Here is an 11497-nt window from a genome sequence, read left to right as displayed (position 1 = left end):
TTAGGATTTTAATTATGAAAATGGCTGGACTTTTGTTTTGGAATCTTATTGTGTTATATATGGAAGACCCATGTTATTAATTAAAATATTGGGATTACCCATTAAATCTTTGCTTACTTTTTGTTTCTACATGCTAGACTAATTTCTGGAATACTTTTCTAATGGCTCAATTAGTGCGTTGATTATCTTAGTTTGTCTAATAAAGTGCTAAGTCGTTTAATCAATTTTGTATTTGAGATTGACCAACATCAGTTATTGGGTTTGGGATTTTTGTTTTTTTTTTGTAAGAAACTCAAATTTTTTGATAAAATAAATGAGCTAAGGATTAAATTATCAAGAATTAGATAGTAACTGGAAAGTAATACCAATTACATGATATGCATAATTAAACTTGATATTTTTGTGGGTGAAGCTTAGTTTCTTTGCGGAATTGTCAGACCAAAATACTAGATTGGCATCCATTGACTAAGTCATTTCCCAGAACTTATTGCTTGTATATGCAGACCTCTGAATTTTTGGTTTACAAAATCATTTTTAAAGAGTCTTTGAAGCCAAAATTTAAGGCCTTGGAATCTGAATAAGCTTATAATTATTTCTAATGCTAAAAATGCAAGGCATTGAACTTTTAAAATGCATGAATGCATTGATAATTTTACTTTTCCAATTCATTCTCACTAATTTATGGATTTCAGTGATAATTTTACATTGGTAGCAGTGATTGCATATATCAGTTTTTGTAGTTTGACTGCTGCTGAGATGAATTGTGCACTAAAAAGTTAAATTTTTGTGAGTATGTTTCAGTGTAAATCATAAAATGAAGGGTTGTTTTATTGAATAAGTGAAAATATGTAGCATTTGTGTCCTGTAAAGAAAGGGAATCCAGAGATCATTGTAGTCTAAATTATATGTAAATTCTTACGGTTTCATGGTAATAATACCAATCCTTTGAGTTGGAAGCTTCATTATAATGACTAAATGAATACTATAAAGTGTCAAGTTCATTTACATAACCTATTTTATTTTTTATGAAACATTTTTGTTGGTTTTTTTAGATGGAGAAATATCTAATACAACACTTGGATGAAGAATTGAGGCGCTTACAAAGTGTGACCCAGCAGATGGAAGAGTGTATTCATTCAAAGAATCACGAGGTTGATAGATTGCTGGAAGTAATTTTGAGGGCAGACGAGGGTAGAAAAAATTCAACGAATCAAATTTTGTCTGGTTTAGCAACAGCAATTGATAAAATAAATAGTTTTGAAGGTCAATGTTCAAAGGGGCATGTGCATACCAGTTTGGCGGAGATTAACATGGAAAAAGATGCTAAACAATTTCAGATGAATCAATCTAATGCTGGTGAAGTGAATGTTGGGTTTTATGCCCTAAATAAAACTCTATTTCAATGTAATCTATTTTATTCAACATCAGTAAAGAAACAGAAGTATTTTTCATTCATTTGTGTATGTTTTGGTTCACTTAATCAATTGCTTGTCTATTTGATTTATAAATTCATCTTAAACCTTTTTCACATACTTGATCCTGTTTATTGTGTTGTCATCACTTTGAAAAGTAAACATGACTATGTGAATAAAGTTTCCTAGATTTATCAGACACAGGGTTTTACTGATATGATAATCTACAACAAGAGTTTACTTGCATTTGGAGAAATGCTATGTTCTTTCCAGAACATTGGTTAAAGTAAAGCTCAGGTTGGATGCATGAAGTATGCATCGGAAGGGACCGATATTGAACTTTGACTTAGATTTATTAAACTTACCGTAATATCTATTCAAGTCAATATCGCATAGTTGATCCTAGATCAAATGTTCTTAATCCTGTTATGATTAGGCTCAATCTTGAAAGGCTATTCGTGTTCTTTGATTTGTTAGTTAAGCCTACTTTTAGGTCAGGATGATACGTACATTTCGGGAACACGGTAGTGCAATTGAGTGGGAGCGCTAACATAAACATGGAATCTATAGCTTCTATCTGGCGAATAGTAAGCAAAGGATGATCTCCTTCGAGCTTGACCAAACGAAAATAAATGGTGGAGTACTCATTTCACATAAGCTGAAATATCATTTATACGGGGTCAAGTGTTTTAAGGATAAAATACACAATAGGGTGTAACGGTAATCTAATCCCTTTACAGTGTAGATCATTCATATAGAGGATCATTCATCAAATTAGGATTATAACAATGGATAACTAATGATGTGTCTATATATGGTGGAACATATAGAGCTTTCTATATACTGAGAGTGCAATTCTAAGTTCTATGCGTGGATTCAACGAAGAATTAATAAGTTAGTGAATTTTAGTAATAAATTCTTGATCTACTTATTAGAAGCTCGGTTATATAGACCCACGGTCCCCCCACTAGTTGAGATAATATTTCTTGTAAGACTCATGTAATTGGTTTTGATTAATCAATTATAATTCTCAAGTTAGACTATGTCTATTTGTGAATTTTTCACTAAGTAAGGGCAAAATTGTAAAGAAAGAGTTATTAGGGGCATATTTGTTAATTATGATACTTTGTATGGTTCAATTATTAAATATGATAAATGACAATATTATTTAATAATTATTAAATAATTAGAATTGGCATTTAAATGGTTGAATTAGAAAATTGGTGTTTTTGAGAAAATCAGATACAAAAGTGATAAAACTGCAAAATTGCAAAAAGTGAGGCCCAAATCCAATAAGCCATGGCCAGCCACTTTTTTAGGTATTATCCTCTGATATTTTCATTATTTTAATGTCAAATAATTCAAAACTAACCCTAGTGGAAGGCTATAAATAGATAGTGAAGGCTTTAGGAAAATTACACTTTTCATTCAGAAAAACCTGAGCCTCTCTCTCTACCTTTGGCCGCCACTCTCTCTCTCTCTCTTCTTTCTTAATATTTTGAAACCCTTAGTGATTAGAGTAGTGCCCACACACAGCAAGCAATACCTCAATCATAGTGAGGAAGATCGTGAAGAAAGATTTTCAGCAAAAGGAGTTTCAGCATCAAAGATTCAGAGAAAGAGATCCAGGTTCAGATCTTGATAATACTCTGCGACAGAAAGGATACAAGGGTTAGAGATCTGAACGGAAGGAGTCATTTAATTCCGCTGCACCCAATGTAAGGTTTCCTAAACTTTATATGTGTTTATTTCATCGTTTTAGAAAGTTCATATTTAGGATGTTAATCAACATACTTGTGAGTAGATCTAAGATCCTGGTAAAATAATTTCCAACAACTGGCCTCAGAGCCATGGTAATTGATTTGCTTGCAAGAAATTTGGACTTTAAAACGATTCTTTGATGTTTTGGATGGTATCATGTCGTATTGAGTGTTATTTGATGATTGATTGATGTTTGTGACATTTCGTGAAAAATAATTTAATATCTGTTTCTGGAATTATTTTTATTGGATAGTATGGAAAAAATTAAGCAAGTTATTTTTTTTACAGAACTCAATTTCGATTTAATTTGAATTAGTTATGATTTTTTGAAGTTTCGAAAAAATCGGGGTTAACAGCACACCTCCTGCACGCGCGGATTTCATGCAAATCCCCTTGCCGTCGAGGTTGCTCGCCCAAATCACCCCTATGCACGCGCGGACGGGTATGCACAGCATCCCGTCCGTACAGCTCGCAATTTTTTCGTTTTTCTTCGATTTTTCATGCTTTTTCATGGATTTAACTTCCGATTTTTTGTGTAGTTCTATATTTATACATTTACTATTCCTAATTCAATTCTAATTATCATAATTAAATTAATTAATATTTTTTAAATTTAATTCATGATATTAGTGTAATTTGAATTTGAAAAATAGTAAATATCTATCTTTTTTGCTTAATTATCTATCTTATTTTTAAATTTGATTATATCTTATCTTATTTTTAAATTTAAGGTCAGTTATTAAATTTTTAAATTAAATTTTTTTTTAAATAATTTGACCTTATTTAAATTTAAAATAAGATAACTATAATCATGTAATTTTAAATAGATGTAAGATATTTTGCTAACTTTTAAATTTTGTTATTTTATTTATTTAAATTACATTTAAAATCTGAAAAAGATATTCATTTACTTTTTAAATTTTTTATTTAATTTTTATTTATAAAATAACATTAAATTTTTAAAAAGTAGTTAGCAAATTTTGAAATGATATTTAGGTTGGTTGAAACCTAATTTTTCAAAATTGTAGGTTTAATTTTAAATATTTTTTTAATTTCGAATTTTAAATTTTTTTAAATTTTTCGAAAATAATTTTTTATTTAATTAATTATTTTTTGAAATTATTTATTTAAAATTAAATAAATCCTACATCCAACTATCCAGCTAACCTTGTTGCAGGAGTATATGTTTTAGCTTGTTTGTAAGTTTTCAAAACTTATTATTGCTTGATTGCAAAAAGCCATGGCTAACTTGTTGACAGATCCAATGATCTGATTTTAACTCATGGCTCCCTTGGTCAAGTAAATAATTTGTAACAGGTATATTTACAATATTCTTTCATCTGTGTATGACCTAGCAACATGATAGGACCCATCAAAAGTGCGCCTGTGTGAGCCTATGTGTTTAATTTCATTATAGATGCATATAGGTTGTTGTTGCTAAATAAAATGTCATAGTTCTTGATAGATTTTATTTAGGCCCATTTAGTTTTTGGGCCTATTCAATTAATAACAGTTGTTCATTTTAAGGTTAAATTCCTCTCTTTTGGGCCTTGTGTGAGAGTTGGGAGCCATAGAAGTGGGTACGACATACTGAACCCAGCACCCATGTTACGAAAATTATGTTTATTACGCAAGTGTACGCTATGAAGTAGTATCTCACGCAAGTGAGGTCGAACCACAGGGAATTGGATTAAGTACTACCAAGTTATACTTATGATTCTATTTGGTAAAATAGTAAGTTTGCAATTTGAAAGTAAATAACTCAGAAAATTAAAGAGAAAATGAACGAAGATTAATCAAGATGAGAGATTAGGGAGGTGAATCCTGTTGATAAGCTACCTATGTTAATACCTAATTGCTATCCTTATCTCAACGTGAATGACAGATTATAAATTAACCTAACTCTTTTCAGATCTTTTAGGTTCTAAATAATATGTTCTTTAATTAACTTCTTAATTAAATCAACACAAAATCAGCATTAAGCAATAATCTTTTCGTCACTGAGGCTATGTAAATACTTTCGTTTTACATCAGAACCTAGACTATCCAAATTTTAGCATTCTCAATTCTCACTTTTCAGATTTCGAATTGAGATCATTAAACATGTAAAAGGTGATCAAGCTTGCACATGGAATTAAACACAAATCTAGATAGTATTCACACATAAGATGAAGGAATGGCAATTATTTATTAACTAGGCATAAACTTAAACAACATTCATCATCCTCCCTTATTGGGAAATTTAGTTCATAATAACTCTAAAAACATCCATGATTAATTCAGAAATAAAAACAAACATAAAGAAGAATTAAAAGGGTAAAAGAAAGAAACTAGAAGGTGGTATCGTTCCGGGTCTTCAAGATAGCTTCCTCTCCACTTGCCTCCACTATTAGGTCTGTTTTTGCTTACCTCTGACCTTCAATGTCGTATTCCTTATATAGGGATGAGTGGTGTGCCTCCAATTGAGAGAAAAATAGAAATTAGGTCAAATCTGCGATTTTCGTACCTAGTCGCGACTAGCATTTAAGCTGGTCGCGACTACAGGCAAAACTCGAAAAACCGAGTTTCTGCCAATTCTTCGAAGTCGCGACCAAGGTCGCGACCAGGAAAAAGGGTCGCGACCTGGCTCTCTGGAGGTCGCCACTACTGATGCGTCTGGAGCCGAATTTTTCCAATTTTTTCCAAGTTTGTCCCAGTTTTTCGCCATTTGACTGAATTCGAACTTTAACACCCCGGGAACCTGAAACCATGAAAATCAAGCGTAAAACTGCTCCAAAAGACACCAATAGACGAGATATTGCTAACTTTAAAAACCTGAAACATAGGCTAATTATAACCTAACAAAATCCCCCAAACTAGATTCTTACTCGCCCCCGAGTAAGATAAAAAAAACTAACTACACTATCAGATAATTACTACGCTGCTGACTCATGCTCTGTTTTCTTCCTTGCATAAACTAGAATTTTGATCCTACTAACTCTAACAATTAACTCGGATGCTCAATTAATAACACTATGTACAATTGCAGCAATCTACTCAAATGTAAAACATTGTTATAAGAGTTTTACTCTCTCCATTAATTCCACAATCCGATAACTCATAAGCTTGCATGCTTACCTTTTTCCACTAATGTTAACAGTGTTCTTCGGAATCATTAGGTCTTTTCAAGGCTTAGGTAGTATGGCTCAGATATTCAGGGATAGGCAAAAGACAATTCTGGCTCAAGATATCATAAGCACACAAACAGAACCCACAAGCTTCTTACTTTTTCTTTTTCAATACCCCATAGTGTTCCCATATTTACCAAGATTGAGAGAAGATAAATTTATTATTTTCCAACATCACTGAAATCATATACTTTACTTTTTTTTTTTTGAACACATATTTTTACTTTTTTTCATCGTGTTTTTTTTCAGTGACATTGAATTACACAATTTTTTCTTCTCAATCTTACAAATTTTTCTCCCTCTCACTATTTCCTCACACTAAATATTTCTCTCTCCCAAACTAATTATTTAGCTTATGATATCATGCATATAATGGTGAAGAAAAATCAATAGTATGGTTAAAATTTTTCGGATCAATGGGTGAAAAACATAACGGGTTTAGGCTCAAAAGGGTAACTAGGGATACACATTATTACGGTAGGCTTGAAAGGCTCAAACTATCCAACAAATGCCTAAGTCATATTCCAATTGAACACTATCAAGGATTTCGCCTCAAAAGAATAAACATGCAAGTTCTAAGCTATCCTGTCAATCTTACCACAAACCATAATTAAACAATTATAACAATTTTCACAAATTGAGTATTTGCAGAAAAACACAGGTTTCTAAGCATCCAAACTAATCCAAAGAGTTAACAAAATCAAGCACACAGATATTTTACAGTTTCAGATCACATCACACTAATCAGCAGTGTACAACTATCGTCAAGCTTATTGCCATTCCTTAACTAAAACAAAAACTAAAACAGAAAATTAAAATGCAGAAATTAAAGTGCAGAATTTAAAATTTTTAAGTCTCTCCCCCCAAACTAAATATTACGTTGTCCCCAATGTATACAGTAATATGCAGAGAGAAGAAACTTACCTGAGACCCTTTCAGAAAGGGTTGGGTGGTGGCGGCTGGTCATAGGGATAGAACCGAGGAGGTTGTGCGAAATAGTTCGGGTCATCAATCCCAATATTCATTCTGTTGATAAGAGAGTTGAGTTGCTGAACTTGTCCCTCATCATAAATACTCCTTTGCACCATGTATTGTTGCATGTGGTTGTTCTGCTGAATTATATAACTCAGCTGTGCATGAGTGTATTGTGTTGTAGGATCGATGGGCCCAGGCAATTGTAGTGGTTGCTCCTCTTCTTCTTCAACACTAGGCTCACGTTGCCGCCTACGCCCTTGCGGTGCATCAGGTGGTGGCTGGCCATAGGGGTGTGGCTCTTTCAGCCTGTTGACAAAGGCGATGTCCATCTTGCGAAGTGGCAACACCGTGTTGTCATACTCTAACTGGGGAACTTCATATGCCCCGCAGAGTTCTGTGATAACTCCTGCCAAACCAAAACCACCTCCCGTGGCTCCTTGCACGATCTGCTCAATGCTTTGCCTTATGACTTGTCCAATATTAATGTTGTACCCCTTCATTATGGCGTACACATATTTCAGGCGATCCATTTGGACATCGGAAAAATGCTTGTTGGGCACTAACCGAGCACTCACAAAGTACAGCCATGTTTTTGCCACCGGGTTCAGCTCACACCGGTATAGAATATTGGGCGACCCCTCGGTGCCATCATTGTCATGGAACCTCAACCCAGGAAATCTCACTGGCTCTGCCACATCCACCATATCAAACTGCTCTTCCTCCTCAATAATTCGGAGGCGTTGTTCCTCCCTAGTGTAATCTGGGACAGAGAACATCACATTGAATGCATCAGCAGTGGCGGGAACTTTCTTTCCACGCACCTTCACTTCCCCATTCCGGCGGTCGGGCCAATTCGCAAGGAATTCACAGGCCATAGTAACATTAGCCCGACCCCGAGTATCTACAAAGCTTCCCCACTTCATTCTCTCAATTTGAGCTCTGATTGCTTCAAACCGAGGTTGGCGCCTCAAGGGATTTTCCGGGAATTCAATACCCCGATCTTCAATATAAGCCCTATTCTTTAACCTCACGAAGCGATTGTGGGCCTCGATATTTCCAAAGCGGGTTCTATCAAAACCCGTTGGTGGAGGGTTTGAAGACGAACCTTCCTCAACATTCCTAGTCCTCTTTGGTGCCATTTTTTCCTTTTTTTTCGATTTTTTTTTTCTGAAACTTTTTTTTTTCTTTCTTTTTTAAAAAAAAATTGGGCAGCACTTCCCCTTAAATTTTTTCTATCCCAAAAATAAAATTCACTCAAACAATATTCCCAAACACTCAATACCACAATACAATAATAACAAACCCAATATCATCAATATTTTTGCACAACACACATTTATACCACTCAAAATCTAAAAAAAACTTAATCAAATTTTTTTAAGAATGAAGAAAGTGATACTTACAAACCCGAAAAAAAACTTTACTCCACCTCCATTGTTGAATGTTCTTGAAAGCTTGAGGTTGAAGTTGAAAACAATGGTGATTTTTGGATTTGGGCTATTTTGGGTTATTTTTGGTATGGGTTTTGATGATATGTGTAGATTGTTGAGTGAAATTGGGTTTTTGAATAGATTGGGTTTAAGAAATTTGAGAAAAGATGAAAAGATTGAAGATTGGAGATGAAAAATTGAATTTTTGAGATGGAAAGAGGTTTGGGTCGGCTGAGAGGATTTGAAATTTGAAATTTGTTGGTGTAGGGTTGAATGAGGGGGAAAGTGTGAATTTATAGAAATTTTTGTGAGCAAGTCGCGACTTGGCCTAAGGCTAGTCGCGACTAGCTTACGATCAAATTTCCTGCCTCTCTGGAAAATCAGGAAGTCGCGACTGAGGTCGCGACTTGGAAAATAGGTCGCTACTAGGCCAAAGGCTAGTCGCGAGTACTGGGTTCCAGGTCGAGAATTTTTTTTTTCACGCTTTTCACGATTCAATTAAAAAGAAATAATGTCTGGTACTAATCTAAAAATTGAAAATACTAACAATACTAAAGCATATTAAAACATAATCAAAAGCCTAACGAAAAATACTTAGGTTGCCTCCCAGAAGCGTTGTCTTTATCGTCATACAGCTGGACGCTGAGCTTTGCACTTGAAAGTGGCGCCAAGATCATGGCGGACTTGGCTTGGTCAAACTGACCTCCCAAGTAGAGCTTTAAACGCTGTCCATTAACTTTGAAAGTTGTTGGACTTTCACCTTTTAACTCCACCGCTCCATAAGGAAACACCTTGACCACCGTGAATGGTCCCGACCACCTTGATTTCAACTTTCCAGGAAACAGTTTCAGCCTTGAATTAAAGAGTAACACTTGCTGCCCTGGTTGAAACTCTTTCCGTACTAGACCTTGATCGTGCCACTTTTTAGTTCTCTCCTTGTATATCTTTGCGTTTTCATAGGCTTCGTTCCGAAACTCATCTAGCTCATTCAGCTGTAACAGTCTTTTCTCCCCTGCAGCTTTTAGTTCCATGTTAAGAGTCTTCATGGCCCAAAAAGCTCTATGCTCTAACTCCACCGGTAAATGGCAAGCCTTTTCAAACACCAACCGATATGGGGACATGTTAATCGGTGTTTTGAAAGCAGTTCTGTATGCCCACAATGCGTCATCTAATTTTCTTGACCAATCTTTCCTTGATCTTTGCACTGTTTTCTCTAGAATCATCTTAATCTCCCGATTAGAAATTTCAGCTTGGCCATTACTTTGGGGATGGTATGGTAAAGCAGTTCGATGTCGGACACCATATCTTGAAAGAAGTGCTTCAAACTGCTTGTTACAGAAGTGACTCCCTTCATCGCTTACTATTGCTCGAGGAGTACCAAACCGAGTAAAAATGTTCTTTTGTAAGAAGCGGAGAACTGTCTTTCCATCATTTTGAGGTGTAGCTGAAGCTTCGACCCATTTAGACACATAATCAACAGCCAAAAGAATGTACTGATTGCTAAAGGATGAAGGAAAAGGACCCATAAAGTCTATTCCCCACACATCAAACAATTCAACTTCTAAAATTCCTGTTAAAGGCATCTCGTTTCTTCTTGAGATATTACCTGTTCGTTGACAACGATCACATGCCTTTACAAAAGTAGTAGCATCCTTGAATAGCGTTGGCCAAAAGAATCCACTTTGCAACACCTTTGCAGCTGTTCTATTTCCACTAAAATGTCCCCCACATGGTAAAGCATGACAGTGATTTAGGATAGAATACATCTCCTCTTCAGGCACACATCTCCTTATTATCTGATCAGCGCAGTGCTTGTAGAGGATTGGTTCTTCCCAATAGTAATGTTTCACCTCAGAAAAGAATTTCTTCAATTGTTGACGCGAAAGCTCGGGCGGAGTTATTTTTGCAGCCAAGAAATTAACATAGTCAGCCCACAATACCATCAGGTTTTCCCTCACACTAAAGAGTTGTTCATCAGGAAATTGCTCATTTATTTGTACCTCCTTTGTATTCTGACTCTCTTCCAGCTCTAATCTTGACAAGTGGTCTGCTACCAGGTTTTCGGTGCCCTTTTTATCTTTTATCTCTAAGTCAAACTCTTGAAGTAGAAGTACCCACCGAATCAGTCTTGGTTTTGCATCCTTCTTGGTCATAAGGTATTTGATTGCTGAATGATCTGTGTAGACAATTACCTTATTTCCAATCAGGTAGGGTCGAAATTTGTCACAAGCAAACACTATTGCCAACATTTCTTTCTCTGTAGTGGCGTAATTTAATTGAGCATCATTCAGAGTTCTACTTGCATAGTAGATTGTGTGGAATACTCTGTCAACTCTCTGACCCAAAACCGCTCCAATGGCATAGTCACTTGCGTCACACATCAATTCAAACGGCAATTCCCAATTTGGTGAAGTTACTATCGGTGCTGTAATCAATCTCTCCTTTAAAATCTTGAAAGCTTTTAAACAATCTTCTCCAAACTCAAATGGAACACCATTTACAAGTAAGCTAGATAAAGGTTCTGAGATTTTGGAGAAGTCCTTGATAAATCTGCGGTAGAAGCCAGCATGTCCTAGGAAACTCCTCACTCCTTTTACAGAAACTGGAGGTGGCAAATTTTCTATTGTTGAAACCTTTGCCTTATCCACCTCAATTCCTGCCTTTGAAATTTTGTGCCCAAGAACAATGCCTTCTGTTACCATAAAGTGGCACTTCTCCCAGTTTAACACCAAGTTAGACTTCTCGCACCTTG

General features: G+C 35.2%; 1 protein-coding gene across 1 annotated transcript; it reads right to left on the bottom strand.

Annotated features, from left to right (window-relative positions):
- Positions 1 to 9287: 9287 nt before the first annotated feature.
- LOC133036784 (uncharacterized) lies at positions 9288 to 9968 on the bottom strand. Its single transcript, XM_061113521.1, has 2 exons — positions 9537 to 9968; positions 9288 to 9296 (listed from the first exon to the last, which is right to left on the bottom strand). The coding sequence occupies exons 1-2, from the start codon at positions 9966 to 9968 to the stop codon at positions 9288 to 9290; spliced, it is 441 nt and encodes a 146-aa protein (XP_060969504.1).
- Between the last annotated feature and the right edge of the window lie 1529 nt (positions 9969 to 11497).

The sequence above is a fragment of the Cannabis sativa genome, chromosome 4, assembly GCF_029168945.1.
Source record: "Cannabis sativa cultivar Pink pepper isolate KNU-18-1 chromosome 4, ASM2916894v1, whole genome shotgun sequence".
NCBI classification, from domain to species: domain Eukaryota; kingdom Viridiplantae; phylum Streptophyta; class Magnoliopsida; order Rosales; family Cannabaceae; genus Cannabis; species Cannabis sativa.
The sequence above is the reverse complement of the archived record's forward strand: the minus strand, read 5'-3'. Positions and strand labels throughout refer to the sequence as shown.

Bases quoted from the DNA above. Each gene is read 5' to 3' on its own strand.
- LOC133036784 (XM_061113521.1), bottom strand. From the start codon at position 9,968: ATGATTCTAGAGAAAACAGTGCAAAGATCAAGGAAAGATTGGTCAAGA.